This window comes from Leptonychotes weddellii, chromosome 1 (genome assembly GCF_054177405.1).
Source record: "Leptonychotes weddellii isolate Sample4059 chromosome 1, ASM5417740v2, whole genome shotgun sequence".
Lineage (NCBI taxonomy): Eukaryota > Metazoa > Chordata > Mammalia > Carnivora > Phocidae > Leptonychotes > Leptonychotes weddellii.
This window is the reverse complement of record NC_138369.1, coordinates 179,769,367-179,788,596: the sequence shown is the minus strand read 5'-3', so window position 1 is coordinate 179,788,596 and position 19,230 is coordinate 179,769,367. Positions and strand designations below refer to the sequence as shown.

Genomic DNA, 19,230 nt, shown 5'->3' with positions numbered 1-19,230 from the left:
GCCCACCTGAGGCTTATCCTCCTAGCAAAAACACTTTCTGCTCTCTGGTCATAACACTAGAGTGGGCCACTTTGCAGCCACCTCTCCATACCTATCAGCCACTTTCGTGCCCACTCTAAGGCAGTGGAAAGTTTCAGCTGCTCTTGAGTACCCTTCAGAAGTCCTCTGTGTTCTAGTAACTGCTTCCTTGGAGTCTGAGACAGAGAGTGGGCACAATTTCCCTGTGTTTTCAGATTCCCCCATCTATTAAGTTGTCCCACATCTATTTGCCTTATCCCACACCATGGGAGTTTAACCCCAGAAGTGGCAAGTGAGGGGCCCTTTCTCTGGTATTCCTCAGCATCTAGGCTCTCCCCGCCCCTGGCTGGACGATTCTCCTTGAAAACAGACACAGAACTGTCCTAGCTTCATACCCCATCCCTGGTCCCACCGGCTGGGCCCTGAAGGCTCTAAGGCAAACTTTTACAATTCAAAGTGCCTTCTTTTTCCTTCTTTCAAACACCTGGCTGTTGTAATTAATAGCTTCAAAGATTGCGGTGGCTTCTATAGATCCACAAAAATGCATTTAAGAACTCAAAGCTGCAAATTTTACTTTTTTTTTTCTTTCTATGTCATCCTTACCCTGAGGGCAATGCATATAAAAGCTCTTGCTATAACTTTAAAAGTGGAAAAAGGGTTCAGATTCAGAAGATTTGGAAAAAGCACATGGATTAATATCAAAATGGAGCACTGCTCCAGTGTTAACCTCACTTTTCAGTTTTCCATGAAACTATACCTAATGTTAGAGGAGAATGAACTGATACCCTAACAGTTTGGGTGTAGAGCCCTGAGCAGCCACCCTAAGTCAAAAATTTCTTTAAGAACTCTAAAAAAAGGGGGTGCCTGGGTAGTCAGTCGTTAAGTGTCTACCTTTGGCTCAGGTCATGGTCCCGGGGTCCTGGGATTGAGCCCCGCATCGGGCTCCCTGCTCAGCGGGAAGCCTGCTTCTCCCTCTCCCACTCCCCGTGCTTGTGTTCCCTCTCTCGCTATGTCTCTATCTGTCAAATAAATAAAATCTCAAAAAAAAAAGAATTCTAAGGAAAAAAAATATATATATAAACTCATATATATATATATAAACTCAAATTTATATGTGCATATATATATATATATCCATTCCACTATATACTTACATTTTCTAAATTTTCTAAATACAATCTTTAATAAAGATGGACCCGAGAAAGATGATCCTCATGTATCTGGTGTCACTGTGTCTCCCACAAGTGTATGTTTATGGTTCGAAGGAACTCAGATTGCAAAACAGGGAATTCTGGGGTATGCATTCATAGAATTAGTTTACAGCTAGGATCTGAGAGAGCAAAGATGTGGGCAGCAAATCTCAAGTGTGGGGCCAATAAAAAGATAAGATAGAGGAGATGAGAGGGGAAAGGACATAGAGATGGTGTAAACATAAAATTAAAAGGAGCTAGGAAAATGAGTTAATGGGATTGATGGACTGTAGCCAAAGGGAAGATAGGGCTGAAGAGAGTGGAAAGCCAGTTTAAACACTGAAAGTGTAGGAAAACGGGCTGGGTGAGGAGTGACTTCTGGGTCACAGGTGGGGATAAGGAGACAACACTTTGAAGTTCTAGTTCAGTGTCTAGATTTCCTCTACCCCTAAATTTTGGGCACAGACTCAGGAGATGAGAATCAGCTTCCTCATTAGCTTTCAGGCACAATTAATTATAACCACAATTCTGGAAGCTGATATGATGGCTGACTCCCAACCTCTCAAATTCATTTTTTTTAAGTCCAAGGATGGTTGCATGAGAAATGGCCCAGGGTTTCTGAATGAACCCAGAAAACTGATAAAACAAGAGCAAATGGTTGCCAAATCCTGAGTTCTGGGATACAAAAAGTTCACACAAAGATTGTGTACATGTGGCTATTCCAGCAATTCCCCTCCCCTTTCCTTAACATAATTAGTAGGGGATCACTGGAGTCTGATCTCTGCTCTTAGATCATCAATTATCCTGTGAAGACATCAAACATGTATGCAGATAGGTGACCAGACTTTCCAAAGTCTTAAGGTAGCAAATGTATGAATAGAATTCTTCCATCCTTATTCCTTAAAATTTTCCTGACATTTTGAACATTCTAAGTTTGTTCTCACATTGAACCTCAGAGTTTAAAAATGTTAAGGATGTGAATGCTTAGAACTTCTTGTTAAAAAGAAAAAAATCATTGAGACACTGCTTCCCCTCAACTATGATAGTAATTTGACCAAACCAGGAAAATAACAGAAATGATAATCTCATTATTTCTCAGTAATCTGTTCCTTGATTTCTATATTGCACTAAAATGTGGTTTGTTTTACTAAAAATGGTCTTTACAAAAAGGTTTCAGATTAGAGCTTGCTTTCAAGTTAAAGCAGATCTACATAAAATGAAAGATTTTATATCTATAAGATGACACAAATATTATCTGTATCTCTCTTCAACACGTAGTGTGAAAATTTATTAGACAATGTCACAGATCACTTCAAATGTCTTTAAATAAGAGGCCTAATAAAGTATGAGAGAAACCTATACAAAATGTGAGGTATAAAGGTATGCATTCCAAGCAGTTCTTCTAAATATGAATAAAAGCACCCAATACATAAATGTTAAATGTACTATGACAAATCAGTCTGATATTCACAATCTGATGCCAAGTTTGCACCCAGTCTGAAAGCCATTCCCAGTCAGCCTAGCCTTCAATATTGCTTTCAATATTGTAAACTCAAATCAAATTTTAGCACACAGCTTTTCCTATAACTTAAAAGAAATCACTCTCCACCCCTGGACTACTTTTTTTTTTTTTTTCTGAGACAGTTTACTTTAGGTACAAAACAAGAACTCGATTAGCTCCTCCCACCCTTTCCAGGGAAATATTTGTAATATGAGGATAAAGGTGTCAGGAAAGAAGAAGAGTGTATATTCAGGTTTACACTAGTACCAAGAAATCAAATATTGGGGATTAATCCAAAGGAGGTGTCATGCTGCCAGCAATTATTTTTAAAAATCAAGCCAAAGAGGGAGGTAAAAGAAAGCAAAAGAAGGCAGGAGAAGAGAAGGATTGGGGGCTCACTCGGGACACACCACAGGCACAGAAGAAGTGGAGAAGAGGAATGGCTTTCTGCAAAATAAACAAGCAAATCCTTTTCCTTGTAAAACCAGAAGAGCTACAGGGCTGGCTGAAGCTTCACTTGTGTTTCTAGTAGACCACTAATATCTCCATTTCCTTCCCTCTACAAGAGAAGTCACAGGCACACGCACACATACACAACACTCTTTCTTTGGACCACGTCCCGAACAGCATCAATGGCACCAACATAGTTTATTACCATAAACCCATCTATTTATAAGTGAATTTTCCTATCAGATTTGTCATCACAGGGATTCGTTGTCAATGGGTTCAGAAGCAGAGAGAATTTTTTTAAATGGCAAGGGACTGCAGTTAATTTTCATTTCCTTCTTATGCTGAGCACCTATCCTTCACAGGCAAAACACAAGCTGTCATAAAGCCTATTACTACATCAACACTAACACATGTTACGAGCTTGGTAAAAAAGTAAAATAAGCATTGAAAATTCGATATATTAAACATGTATAGAACCTACTTTAAAACACCGGTTAAACAAGGAATCGGTGCATAGAAAGTCATATAATGGCTAAAATTAAAGGAGCATCATCCTTTCACTGTTCCTCCCTTCAGCCAAAAAAAAAAAAAAAAAAAGTACACATCGAGTTCCATAGACTTAAAATATTTTCAGTGATATATACAATGTTATTTTAAAGAAAGAGAGTACTAACCATGTACCTGGAATTGTGCTAAGTGTTTTACAGGTACCTGCCCAACCATTCACAAAACAACTCAATGAAAAGGCTTCTACTATTGTTTCCACTTGATGGATAAGGAAACTGACTCAAAAAGAAACTAAACCTCTTGCCCAGTGCAACCCAGCTATTGGGCACTGTAGCTAAAATTTAAACTCCAGCTTTCTGATACTGGGCCAACTCACAACTATAATACATGGTTTTTTATGTAGATCCATTGAAAATGTGAACTCCAACCACCAGAGAAAAATAGAAGGACCTAGAATGCATGCTACAGGGGAATTTCCAGTCTGCAAAGCACTAGAGGATACTGCTGGGGTATCCATCCTACCCCTAATTTCCCTGCCTCCTGAACAAGGCAGCTAGGTGGTCATCCATATGTCTGATACTTTCTAATGAAATTAGTTTAGAAATTTAAACTTCCATGCTTAAACATAATTTTTCTATGGCCCTGTGAACACAAAGGAGTTCATGAAAGACATATCCAGAAATAGAAGCTTTGGAAAGCTACTTAAATTTTTATCCTAATTCAGAAGCTCAATCTTTATTTTATATATGTATAATCTTTAATACAGAGATTATAAAAGGCAAATTGATGAATGAATAGGAGACCCTCCCATGCCACTCTGTGCTGAGAGATGACCTTCACAGTTCCATTTCCTGTGGATACTAGAGTGTGTGGTTTGCTTGAGCTCATGGTTGGTAGGGACCTTAAAGGTCATCTTGCCTTATGACTACAGCAAAAACTTGGAAGCAGAAAGGTCAGCCCCAATATCTTGCCATTTTCTTTTTGACAGTTGGAGACAAAGTGAGAATCAAAAAGAAATCTTTGTTTGTGACCAAAGACAGAGAAGCCAGACCACTCAGAAAACTATATTTGTATTCACTTTCATGCTGGCAGCAAGAAATAAATACTTGTGGTTAATCAAAAGAATAGACATTTGTTGTAATTTAAGGCAATACAAAATTTGAGGGAAGACTGTGTTTTAAAAGAGAAACATAATTGAAACATATGATCAAGATAAGATCTGTGACTGCCCCTCTACCCAAAATAAGAGAGAGAGAGAGGGTTTCAAATCCCCTCCCGGTTGTGTCTCCTGTGTGAGCCACACTTGGAGACTTGCTTTGGTAGTTTTAGTGCAAAATAAAGAGAAATGTCTAAAATCAAATGTTTGAGAGTTGAAATAAAACTCAAAGATTGCAATTTCCTAACATATATTTATAGGAAAAGAATCTACAAAAAGCTCTATATAGTGGTTTAATTAAAAAGAATTAATCAAAGTGTTGGAGATTTTACGTGAAAGCAATTGAGTCTGGGAAGTCAGATGGACTGAGTTCAAATGTAAGCTTTTCCTCTTACGAACCACATTTCCTGGGCAAATTACTTCATATCTCCAGTAGTAAATTTCCCCATCTACATAATGGGCATAATAATTCCTACCTATAAGATTGCTGTGAGATTTGGGTGTAATAGTGTGGGGTATAAAATCCTTGGCACTTCTTCTTTCTCTCCCTCTCTTCCTTCTATTTTAATGACCTTCCTGAAATTAGAAATGTCCTAGGGGGGTGGGAACACCTTCCACCGAAATAAATACCTGAGCAAAAGTTGCAAAACCCCAATGCAATACCATCTACCACAAAGGAACTATAAAATATTCGGTTCATCTTAGTAGCAACACATAAATTTCACATCACATAATGCTACAAAAAAAACATTAAATTTCATTTGTGACATACTTACTGTAAAATTGTAAGTATAATTCATAGAAAACATTTCAAAGTTTTTCTTTGTGTGGCGTGATCCCCCTTTCAGTTCCCTGAAGCCACAACTTACCATTTGAAAGAAAATTAACATGCATGACATAAATTTTCAGTACTCTAAAAAAATGGAAATGAAATTCAAATTCTATAAACACTTATGTGTAAAAGAGACAAAAAGTCATACGAAAACTACTACTTCTTTCAGAGGTGTGTGTCTGATAGACCAGTTAGTTTACATCTAGGATCTAAATTTGTCTGTTTAGTTTTCAAATCAAATAGAAAAATTAAAAATACTGCTGATTTAGGCACACCTGGGTGGCTCAATCAGCTAAGCATCCTACTCTTGGTTTCAGCTCAGGTCATGATCTCAGGGAGATCGAGCCCTGCCTCCTGCTCTGCACTCAGTGTGGAGTCTGCTGGAGATTATGTCCCTCCCCCTCTCCCTCTGCTCTTCTTCCTGTGCTCTTTCTCTCGCTCTCAAAGAAAGAAAGAAAAGAAAGAAAGAAAGAAAGAAAGAAAGAAAGAAAGAAAGAAAGAAAGAAAGAAAGAAAGAGAAAGGAAAAGAAAATATTTTTTTAAAAAATACTGTTTATTTAAACTACATCAACTCTCCTATGGAACAAAAATGGAGTGTAAATTTTCAAAAACACATGTTGCCCATTGATATACAAGGACCGCAGGAGACATTTCATACTTTGCACACATGAAACACCAATTTCTTCCCATCAGGCCCTCACAACCTAGAGAAATCATCTGGCGGCATGTTGTCATTTGAGTTTTAACACATCCATTTTGTGAGTTAATCACAAAGGAGTCACACGCTTGCCCTTCCACACACTTTACCAAAGGCTTTGGGTTTGAAGGATGTTTTAAGGGTGATCATATCAAAAACAATACTACTTCATAGAAATCTTTATAAGCAGGAATTTGTCACTCAAAGATCTTATCTTGGCTGGAAGAAATGACAAGCAGATTATGTTTTATTATAGCGTTTGTATACTATGCATGTGAATCCATACAGTGTAATTGTAATAGATCTGCACATATATATATGCCATCTGCATATGTGTGATGTTTCATAATCATTGCTCCATTTTCTCCTTGTATTATGCCATCATCTTTGCTGTGTGGCTCAGTACCATATTATTTTCATTTCGACCACAGCTGCATCATTTTTGCTGCCAGATCTCTGGTTTTTTTGGAGAAAATATACAATTTAAAATTGTTTTTTTTCTTTTTTTTTATCAGAAAGGAAAGTCATCAAGAATTAGATTTTATTTTAGGAACAAAGTAAGGTTTCATGGGAGAAAAAAACAAAGCCTTGGTGTAGAGAAGGTTTGTTCATTTTCTATAGCATTACTGAAGTGTCCGTATGCCTTGATAAACCTATCAATGTTTGGATCATCTCAATGGGGGAAATGACTTAACTTAACTCTATTTTGGTGTCTCAGCAAAGGTAAGTTGTCTATTTTGAGAGCCTAACTGGGTCATTTTATACTACTGCATCTGTGAATGAAACCCCAGAGTCTGCCCAGCTAGCTTGGGGCCTCCAGTTTCCCCAAACAGAAAAAGGTGGATGGCCAGTGGGTGGAGGAGGAGGTGTGGGAGCTGGCCAGGGACATACTCTCTGGCAGAGTTGCCTCAGACCAATATCTCGTATTCATAAAAACCCAGGTGAGAGACAGATCAGTGGAGGAGGGAGCTAGTTTGGTTACACTGATGTTCTACTATTTCATGTTCTCCAGTGTCTCTCTTTCAATGCCATCATGGAAGAACTGGGAATCTCACTCAAAAATCAGAAAAAGCTAAAGAAAAAGTCAAGAACTAAAGGGAAATCTCCCTTCACAAGTATCCTTACTTGTCATCAGAGACGAACTCAGAGGAAAGAGACTGTGGCATAATCCAAGAACACATCTGCAGGCAGCTTTCAGAAAGAGAAACGATATGCTCGCTACAGGTTTTAAGAGAAAGGATTCCTGACAAGTGTGTGACATGTTTCCACGTATCTAGATACATAAGTCTGGTTATGTATCTAGATATAAGAAATAGGAAATTTTAAAAAGCTCACATAGATCGTACGTGGGAAGTGGCACTGGTTCTTTTGAAGTGAATTTGTATGCTCACTTATTTTGCCTTTTCTCTCTTCTCGATAAACTGCTGTGTGTGCTTTCTAAATAATAATAAAACAACAGGGTTTTTTTTTTTTCCAGAACAAGTTCAAGTGTTGGTTTGTTCCCCTTTACTTGGCTCCCATTCACAGTGTTTGGTTGTCAAGTGTTATCTGTTGTCAGTTTGCTATTTTGATGACTCTTCTTACCTGTTAAGACAGACAGAATTATTTCTGGCTAAGTTAAAAAAAAATACTTTTAGTTCATACCAAATACCTAGCTATTATAGTAAAGTAAAACTATTCATCTTTGTGCTTTAAAACGTAACTTCATAAATACTTTAAAATGGCACTTGGAACATTGGTGAGCATAAGATAAAAGGATTCTAAAAAAAAAGAGATATTCATTCCAAAAATAAAAGTGTCTACCACATTCTGGGCACTGTTCTAGGTTCTGGGAATACTGTGGTGAGGAAGGCAGATATGGTCCCTGCCCTCACATAGTTTACAGTTAAACAAAAAAGAAAAAACATGCTATTACTCAAAGTGGGATTAGCATTTCCTCTATGGAAGTCAGAAGCTGAAGGAACATGCAGGAGAAGTGTTCAGCCATAGAAGTCTTCCTGAAGGAAGGTATAGCTCAACTAAGATGACAAGTTAATTAAGTGAAGGGAGGGACATAAGATGGAGAAGCAAGCATTCCAGGCTGAGGAAGCATCATATCTGAAGGCCCTGAGAGAAGAGCAAACAGGGCCAGAATTGCAGAGGGAAAAGAGCTGGGTGTGTGGCAAAATGCAAGAGGATGCAATGCGTCTCACAGGTGACAATCACTCTGGCTGAAAGTCAAGAAAGGACTAAAGGCAAGGAAACTAAGGAAGAAGAGACAGGGTCACCTGAAGGCTCTTTCAGGAACCCTGGGAAAGGACATTGCAGCCAGGCCAGAGCAACAACAGACAGACCACTGGATGACCGAGGTAACTTAGAAACACAACTCATGTGAGAGATCCAGAGATTCAGACGGTGGTCATGAGGGAGGGAAGAACGGGGTTGAGGAAAAAGTCCAGGACTGAGGCAGGGGGAGAGGGAAGCTTCACTGGAGAGTTGAGGTATTATTCATTATACTGGGAACCAAGGGAAAGGAGCAGGCACTGGATCAATATTTCATATGATTAAGTCCCATTAGTTTCTGTAGGATGATTCTATCACTAAAAGAATCTTTTAGTCTAGTCCTTGTAGAGTTTAAGTACAAAACTGTTTCCAGGGCGCCTGGGTGGCTCAGTTGGTTAAGCGACTGCCTTCGGCTCAGGTCATGATCCTGGAGTCCCGGGATCGAGTCCCGCATCGGGCTCCCTGCTCAGCGGGGAGTCTGCTTCTCCCTCTCACCCTCCCCCCTCTCATGCTCTCTTTAAAAAAAAAAAAAAAAAAAACAACTGTTTCCAGACATCAAAAGAAAAAAGTCACCTTTAAAAGAGCAGTAACATATATTGGACAGATATTTTTCTATTATTATGATCAATGCTCAAATTTGGGATCAATCGGAATAAGAAGACAATGTATTGCATTCAGAAATGCATTAAAATGCTTACATAAAAACCATGAAGATGTTTACATTGAAAACTATATGCTTACAGATAGAAACAGACAGAAAAACAAACAGAAATATGGTGAACCCAACAGCTGAAGATGGACTAAAATGATAATATATTAGAGGGGAAATATGTAATTTACTCAGTTCACTAAAAATTATACCAAAGACATTCTATTCTCCATTTTCTAATGTGACAGTATGATACTTTTCTCTCATTTCAGAAAATATTACTGTATCTTTTTACAGACTGTTACAGTAATTTGTGGGAAAAGAAGTATTTCAGCTTCTAATACCTAAAATATATTGTGTGTCAATCTGGTTTACAGGTACTTTAAGGCCCACTAACCACTTTCCTTTTCACTTAGCCATAACTGCATTTTCATTCAAGGCATATAATACTTGCTATGAGTAAATTGGTTAAAAAATATATTGAACTAGGCAAAATTGCAGAATAGGACTTTTATGGCAACTACTAAATGTGCATGATCTTCTTCCTTCCTCCACCCCAATATTTTCATTCTGAAAGCACATTTGGTGTGAATGCATGTACATATGTTTCTGTGTGTCTCTATGTGTTAGGGCAAAGAACAGAGTAAGATAGTGAGTTCAGAGGAGAGAAAAAGAAGAAACTGTGGAATATCTGGAACTTCGTCCAGAAAAATCCCTGAGAACAACCATTAATCTTGGAGATTTTCATCCTTTTCACCAAAGAACAGTGATTCATACACAGTTATGTGAAAATCAATGGCAAAGTTAATTAAAAACTGGATCTTACATTTCTTTCTTCAGCAATTTCTTGATGCTCATAGAAAAAGATTACCCAGGTGAAATATTCAGCCAGAGAGAGGGAGGTCAGTGTTGATTGAAAGACAATGTTCATGGTTAACATTTATTTTCCTTTTCAAGTTTCCAATCTGGGCCTTTCTTGCCTTTAGTACAGAAAAAGGGAAGAGATGATCCCTTGCTTGCATTGACCTCATGGGGTTGTTGACACATCTAGGAGTTCAGAGTTTTCAATTTTTAGCCTAGAGGAAGCTGGAGAGAGAGAAATGAAGAGGAAGTAGGTCAAGGAAACTAGACAAAGATCAAATAGATCAAACTTCTTGTTCTCTGTCTCAGCAGTTCCTGCTTTAATTTAACCCTTTGCCTGATCCAAAAGACTAAACATGTTCTTTTTTTATGTCAAGTTTTTATTTTAATTCTAATTAGTTAACATATATAGTAAAATTGGTTTCAGGTGTAGAATTTAGTGACTCATCACTTACATATAACACCCAGTGCTCATCACAAGTGCCCTCCTTAATGCCCATTACCCATTTAGCCCATCCCCCACCCTCCTCTCCTCCATGAACCCTCAGTTTGTTCCCTATAGTTAAGGGTCTCTTATAGTTTTCTCCCCTCTCTAAATCAAGAAGATCCTGGGATTGTCGTTTCAAGGGAGGAATAATGTAAGAGTGACTGTTCTGGGAAAGGTATTTCTAGGAGCTATCCGTGCAGTGTGATTTTTTTTTTTAAAGAAACATAAAGTCTACCAGTCCCAAAAGATATGGTCCACCAGATTCTCTCCAACGTCAGAGGGGGCGATGTGTTTGGTAACAAAGTGAAGCATTGTCTGAAAGAGACTCAAGTTACATTCTACTTGCTCAAGGCATTTATTAGTTGACTCCTTCAGCTTGGAGCAAGGAGAAGGGAACAGGTATTCACTGATCAAGGATGTCCAGAGGAGTGTCACGAGTGTACAGGGCTACGACAAACAAGCCATTCCACCTAATGTAAAGGAGTGCTTGGAGAAGAAGCCTGTTAGGGCGGGGAGGAGGTAATAAACAGTGAGGCTGGGACTTGAAAGGCAAAATCAGTTCTCAGTTTTGTTCATGTCTAGTCCTGTATACAAGGGGAAATTTTTTCCAGTTACATTTCTTAAAAATGGCTGTGTGGAGGAAAAAAGCAGGACAAAATAGGAACAGTAAATCCACCAGAGTAGGGACATATATGCTATGTTTACAAGTAGTAACTCAAAGTCCCGTAAGTCTTGGGAAAGAAATGACCGACGTTAAACCATACTGACAAGTTGACACTTAGAAATCCAGAAGTGTGTGGGCTGGGTTTGCAGATGAGCATCCTCATACTAGGTCACAAGTGTACCAGAGAGGTTGCTTTTAAGCTTTGCCCACAAGATAACCAATTAAAGAAGTTACTTCATTTTTACACAACCTAGTCAGTTAACTGAGACTCCAGAAAGGATTTGTGGGCATATATTGTCTGGCTTGCTTATTTAATTCATATGCTTTTTCCTTCCTTTTCCCCATCATTTCCCATCCCCTTTTCTTCATTCATAGAATGTCCAGATGTCCTAGTTTGCCCTGAACAATTCTGCATGAAGCCTGAAATCATGAAGTCTTATAAGTTAAGTAGCCCCCTAGCCCTCACAAAAACACCCCAATGTGGACAATAAGTCATAGGATATTTTGCTCGTTGGTCCTCAGACTTCATCTTCTTGGCAGCCACAGAGCTCTACTAACAAAGTTGAAATTTCTACTGATGGCAAAAGAGAAGCCTCATCCAAATGGAAGGCAAGGGACCACTATCCACCATCTAAGTAATCCAGGATAATCTGGAAGGAGTCCGATTGACTTTGATATTTCATTTGGACATTATGAGAAAGATTATACATATATAGGCATAGATGGATGTACATATAAATAAATGATAGATAGATGATAGATGATTAGATAGATAGATGATAGATAATAGATAGATCGATAGATAGATAGATCCCACTGTCTTAGTTTGATACGGATTATGCTCCTAGTATATATCAAAATCATGCTATCAGATGTTAATCATTGTAATAGCAGCTATCACTTAAAAGGGATGTGCTGAATCCAGTTGCATTATATGTACTTCACAACATGTGCTCATTTAATAGTGATAGCAACCCTAAAGTAAACATTATTTTTTACAGAGTTAAAAACTGAGGTTCAGAGGGCTTAAACAGCTTGCCCAAGGTCACTTAACTATAAAGTGGCAAACGATGCAACATAACCCCAACCACATCATCACAACCACACTCCCTTCCTAACTCTGAGTACTGTTGGCCAAACTCAGGCTTCCCCCAAAACATACCTGATCTTACAGTGTCCCCTCAGCAGCCTTATGAAGTTGGCACTCTGTATTATTGTTTCTATTTCAGAAAAGGAAATTGCAAGAAAAAGGAGTAAGTAGCTCCCCAAAGGCAGACTGCCTGTTGGTTGAAGAACCAAGATTCTAATTTCAATCTATCAGAGTCCAGAGTCTCTTAATCACAGCACTAAATGGACTTATGTACTTAATTTTTTTGTTTTATTTGTATTAAAACAAATTCTTGACCCAACTTTTAAAGGAGTATCATAGGGCAATTAGTCATCTCCCATTATCATTTAATAGAATAAATAGAGAGACAGCTATTAATGTTTCCAAGAAGCAATATCGAAGAATACCAATGCCTTGCCAAGGTACTTAAATAGTAAAATGTCATTTCTAACCCTTAATAGTTAATAAAATGAACTCTCCACCAAATGTACAGACTAGTTGTATTACTGATTTGAAATAACTCTTTGAACGTTTCTTGTTCCTAAGGCAAGTCATTCAGATCATAATTAAAACATATGAAATGGCATAATGTGTTAGTTCCTATAAACATCTAAAGCTTCATCATGTTCCAGCAACCTCATAGGAGACCATTAGATCATAAACTCCCAGTTCATTATAAGCTTCTAGAAGGTGAATCAAACTATATCTTTTAAATATCAATCACTCTGTAGAAGTTGTTTACCCTCTTATATATAGTGGGTAATAAAGACTTGCTGAATAATGAATGACAACCTTTTGACGATATGCCATGTAGACACCTGCCACAAATTTTAAAGAAGATATAGTCCTTGCCTTTGAGAATATTAGAATTGAATAAGTCAGATTTCAAAGGTGAAATTTTGTTGGCTCACTTGATTTTTAGGGACTACAACTATGAATTCCATTGAGTTTTCTAGGATTTACATTCCCATCTACCCACAAGGAACATATGCTGGTAAATTTTTCAGTAAGAGACCAAGAAATATAACAATTTCAGGAAACACCCACACACACAAGATAAAGATTTTCAAGTAACCAACATCACAGAGAATTTTAAATGCGTTGATAATGTCTTCAGTACTTGTAGATCTGTCATTAAGCTACTTCCAGGATATCTCTGAAGAGGCAGGCTGCTTTTCCTTGTCTTCATGATGAATTCTGTACCTAGAGCAGCAAATTAAAATGAAACAATTTTTAATAAAGCCATGCCAAGATTTAAAAGTAATTTGGTGGCATTAAGCATAATAAACCAAGTTACAGTGGTGAAAGAAACATTTTCATTAAAGCTTCAAAAAATGACACTCAAAACTCCAATGTAGGGATGGAATTGAGTCTACATTGTCTCAAGGGAGACAAGATAACAAATGACAGCTAGAATTTTAAGCTCATCATAACAAATATATAATTAGTTTTGACCTTTTCACAACATCCCAACAAATATAATGATTCATAAGCATGCATATTGCAAATGAAATTAATTGCAATGGTATCTTTCAGTGAAATGTTTAATGATCTCATCATAGATTTCCTGGATGATTTCCTTCTGACTTCCTCCAGAAAATGATGCTATTAGAGAAGCCATACACCAGGTTAATTTCGTCGAACCAGAACCAACCAACATCTACAACTTGTGCCTAGCTCATGTTTTCCCATTTATATGGAAGCTTTTTCTTTCCTCCTCTCTCCCCACTTCCATCTCTCCCTGACCAAACTTGACTTAAAGATTCAGGTCAGGTGCCACAGATGCATGAAACTTACCCAGATTTCTTCACATCTCCATCCTGTGACTTACCTGCACTTGAGCAATTTGACCTTAACATTATTTGGTCCATGATGGTAACTTGCGTAGCACTTTATTTCATGCCTAAGCCAGCCTCTTCACCACCACTCCCAGGAACTGGCCCATACAATACAGAATATTATACATATTAAATGTGCAAGTGAATCCAACCAAGGCCATTAAGTTTCCCACCAAAATATAAAACTTTACTCATCTCTTCCATTCTTAAGCTTTCCTGGAGACAACTTGAATTCATGTTTTCCCTACTTACCTCCCTCTTTATGTTTTCCAGATCTTTTTTTGTCCCCAAATATATAACAAAATATTGCGAGTTCCCAGAAACTCACGAAATACATCAGATCTTTCAAGCAAGTATCCATGTTAAGGATATTCTTCCTCAAGGTGGAAATGTTTGCATTTGCCTTGGCAATCCTCAGAAGTCATTTGTGAAAATAAAAGACACAAGTATAACCCAGACCTTAAAAGTATGTAGCATGTTAGCAAAGATGACTATATACCCATAAAATGCATTTATTCAAAAATTTAAGAGTGATAGATGAAAGGGAAGGAAGGAAGGAAGGAAGGAAAAAGGAAGGAGGGAAGTAAGGCTTGGTCCCTGGGTTCAGTTAAAAAGCAACTACATTCACATTTATGAAGTGTTGGACTGGGATATGAAGATGGGTGGTTTTACTCCTCCACTGAGGAAGGCAGAGAGAGGGGCTTATGCTATAATCTAAAGGAGAGAGGTCATAAGTGAGTTGGACACCTTGATAGCAGTGATAAAATGCTAGCATCAATTACCAAAAGACACAAAGCTGGCTCTCTGAAAAGATTACAGGCGTTCTAATTTGTTTAAAATGTTTTAGAGATTGTGCTTCTTTAAAGCAGAAAGATGGGCTATAAGATCTACCAGACACCAAGCTAGTTTTATTGCTTTATATGACATTAAAAGCTATTTAAAATGTATCAAATGTGATAGTTCCTTTTACACCTGAATTAGCACCTTGGGCTGAAAGCTGAGAACAAAGAAGCATCAAGTAGTCCACCTTATAACCAATGCCACAAAACCTGCAGACAGCTATCCTTTTCAGGTCCTATTAGTTATCACTCCAGTCATGCTCTTGCTGTCCCTTCCTACTACCCTACCTATGAAAGCAGAGATTTAGGGATGCCTGGATGGCTCAGTTGTTAAGTGTCTGCCTTTGACTCAGGTCATGAACCCAGTTCTGTGTCGGGCTCCCTGCTCAGTGGGGAACCTGCTTCTCCCTCTGCCTACCACTCCCCTTGCTTTTGCTCTCTCTGTCTCTCTCTCTGACAAAAAAATAAATAAAATCCTGAAAGAAAGAAAGAAAGAAGAAAGAGAAAGAGAAAGAAAGAAAGAAAGAAAGAAAGAAAGAAAGAAAGAAAGAAAGAAAGAAAGAAAGAAAGAAAGAAAGGAAGGAAAGGAAGGAAGGAAGGAAAGGAAGGAAGGAAGGAAGGAAGGAAGGACGGAGAGGTCTACAAAGGACAAAGTGTGAGAGATATTTCAGATTATCCATCTTGGAAAGTGGTAACTTTTCCCTATGACGGAGAGATGTGGTCCCCACTGCCATCACCAATCACATGAAGGGAGCTCCAAGCAAACCCGTCTGAGAGAATGGGAAGCCTTCAAGCAAGAAAGACATCCATTTCACTCCCCTGCCAGACACTTCTGCAGGTGACTAGCTGAGATGATCCATGCTCATCTGAGTAGATGAAGTAAAAGATTACAGAAAGACCCATCTTGAACTTGATACTCTTTAGTGTGGAGATACACCAGATCAGTTTTGCAATATGCATAAGATGAAGAACTTAGTCAGAGAAAGACTAGAGCTCATCATGAGTACATTCTCTCAAACTATCATTTTTAAAACATTTTATAACATTATTCTCCACTTCAGATCTTTCAAAGGACACTTTATTAGCTTTAACTACAGCATCAATAGAATTCACAGTGGCATTTTTCTACTTTACATTTGTTCCAGGGGCTAGAGCCCTAAGACAATGGGGTTTAACACTCTTGAACTATGCTCTAAACTTTTTCTAAACTATGCACTAAAATTTTTATTCCAAATCACATTGCTTTTGTAGTTAAAAATTATTTATGTAGCTATGAATTATGAAAAGCCTGTAATTTTGCTAAGTCAAAGATAGTTTTTGTTTTTGTTTTTGGGTTTTGGTTTTGTTTTTTGTTTTTGTCTTTTTTCAACTGACAGCATAGTTAGGACATTAAGAGTTTTAGTGAGAAGAGGGGGGAAAGAGGAATTAATTTTTGATCAAAATACTATTAAAATTCTCTTTTCCTATAGTTAAGATTTGGTGTTAACCTTGTAGACAACTATCTAAAAGAGCTCCAAGATCATCAACTCAGCTTACATTGGTGCTTCTCTGAGCACCTTCAGAAGAATTGGATGAGAGATGCTTCAAAAGCTGGTGAGGGCACTGCAGAAGGGCTGTAGGTCCTCAGGTGGAATTTTTGTCTTTATTTCTCCCAACAGGATTCTTTCTTTATGGTTGACTAGATCCCTCCAATTTTCTTTCATGGTCCCAAGATGAGTATTGAAGCTGTTTTATTCTTTGACATTCTCCTGGCTTAGCTTTGGGTAAATCATAAAATTTTCTTATCTGAGGATCATGGCAAGAACCTCTTGGCACAACCCTCTGGGACAAAGAAGGCAATTTAATGAGGGCCTATTTCCTGAGTAGTGAGCAGAGATAAGGATAGCAATGATGGGGAGCTGTTATGATCAAGTATGAACAAGTAAGGGAAAGGAACAGTTACCAGAACCTTCAGACACTCTTTAAAGAAGGCCATCCAATAAGGGCTGTGATTTCAAGGGGAGAAATGCATTTACTGCAAACCTGAGGTCCAGATGGGCTAAAGACAATGGGACCATGAATTTCGCTCTTTTTCAAAATTGATCTCTGGCCATGCCTCATATTGGCTCAAGTCAGCCAGAACCCATATTTGACCTACCGGTCAAGACAGTCTAGTGAATCTGAATCAAAAGGTGACTCTCCTAGACTAGAGAACAAATTGAAAATTGGATGTGCAGGTACAGAGACTACTCAGCACAGTATTTTTCTTCTATATTAGGATTTATGTAGATCAGTATATAATAAGTACCATTCAAAACTAGACTATTATCATTAGACATTTCAAAGTGAAATCTAATATGTCTCCTGAAATCTACTTTAACTCATGTGGAAATCTGATGTTACAAATTGCTTCTGGGAGAGAAAAAAAATACAGTGGAATAAAATCAATATAAGGAATTTTAGAAGTAGAAGGAAACAACTATTTTCAAGGCTCAAGATTTGGAGTTAGGTAGACCTGGGGTGAGTCTCTGCTCAGCGGCTTACTGTGTGTGTGAACTTGAGTAAGTTTTTTCACTTCTCCCTGGACTTCAGTTTCCTTGTATCAACAGTGAGACCATTAACAGTGCATACATCATGCCTGACACAAAGTATTATATTATTATTATTATTATTTACTATTATTATTAAAGTCTGAAATTAAGATAAAGAAAACAAAACTCTACCAGAGAATCTCTATCTGGTCTCACAACAAAATCATAGAGAAACTCAATAGGCAACCATGAGGTTCCATGTGCAGCTCACAGTTAAACTGCAGTATTCAGTGGCCAAAGGACCTGCACTTCAGAATCATAAACTGGTGCTTCTGCAAGCTCATGTAGGGACTCCTCATGCTCATTGTCACCTATAAATTGCAACATTCATTGCTGGGTCTCATCAAAGCCAAATAGGCTGGAACCCAGCTCCAGAGAACAGGAAGGTTTGGTGGGGCACCTGGCTTGGTCGGTTGGTAGAGCATGTGACTTTTGATCTCAGAGTCATGATTTCGAGTCGAGTCTACACGTTGGGTGTAGAGCTTACATAGAACAAGAAGGTTTTATCGTAAGCCTGTTGTATCCCCCAAACTCCAAAATATACCAGTCTGTGGGACATGACAGGCCTTTCAACAAGAGTCTTAGTCAAGGTCCCAGCATGAAAGAGATGGTACACTCAAGGAATTAATGAAAGAGGTTTTATTAAAGGGACTGTTTATAGAGGTGAAGGCAAGAATGAGGAAAACTGATAAGGACCGGCATTACCATCTTTAAGCCAGAAGGGTCAGTGAGAATGAATTATGTTATCAGAACCCAACCAGGGCATCGGCCACAGGAGATAAATCACCTAATAGGAGCTGTGGCTGTAGGTAAAAGAACACGGCCTCTGTTGACAATCATAGGCCACTGTGAGTAGAGGAATGGGGGTACTATGGACTATTATGCAATGGAACCTCCCATTGGATAGACCCAACTATAAGCCACATGGCCAGGGAGCCAGAGTGAGTGGTACAGTCTCCTTCCAGCACACAGAGCAGGGCAGAGAAATGTGCAGAACTGTTCTACAGGGATGATGGAGAGTAACCATCACAGCACAAACTCTGTGAAATCAATTAAAACTCTGATGAGATGCAAAATTATCCATAAGAAAAGATGAAGGCCATATTTAGACCCAAAAAATTATTGCCATTTTTGACAAAACACAAAGAAATGAAAGATACCATCATGTGTTAATACAGCTGGTTGAAGCCCATGGCCAAACAACAGAAAGGACTTCATAATCTTCTGCCTTGTTAGCAGATATTTCAGAACATTTTATGCCTGGCTTCAATGCCCATTCCAGAGCCCCAGCTTACTCTAGGCCTCACCAGCTGGTCCAAGTCTCTTTTATTCCCTACTAAAGTAGTGCTCGAGAGATATGACTTGAAGTTCAGCCCAAACCTCTCTAGCTACTTGGCTCAATCACTAGGACTGCTCACTGCTTACATCATGAAATAGACACAAAAGTGATACCCACAGAATGTAATGGACAGCATGGTGATCACAGTCAATAGTATTGTAGGGCATACTTGAAAGTTACCAAGAGACTTAAAAGTTCTCAGCACAGGGGTGCCTGGGTGGCTCAGTCAGTTAAGCATCTTCAAAAACTATTCCAACATGTC

At 38.4% G+C, this 19,230-nt stretch overlaps 1 protein-coding gene across 1 annotated transcript in view; it reads left to right on the top strand.

Moving 5' to 3' along the window:
• GRIK1 (glutamate ionotropic receptor kainate type subunit 1) overlaps positions 1–7,834 on the top strand; it is a 130,410-nt gene extending 122,576 nt beyond the window's left edge. The window contains exon 20 of the mRNA XM_081819155.1: positions 7,364–7,834. Within this exon, the coding sequence (XP_081675281.1) occupies positions 7,364–7,519 (156 nt within the window). The 3' untranslated portion in view covers positions 7,520–7,834. The remainder of the gene's footprint in view (positions 1–7,363) is intronic.
• The last annotated feature ends 11,396 nt before the right edge of the window (positions 7,835–19,230 follow it).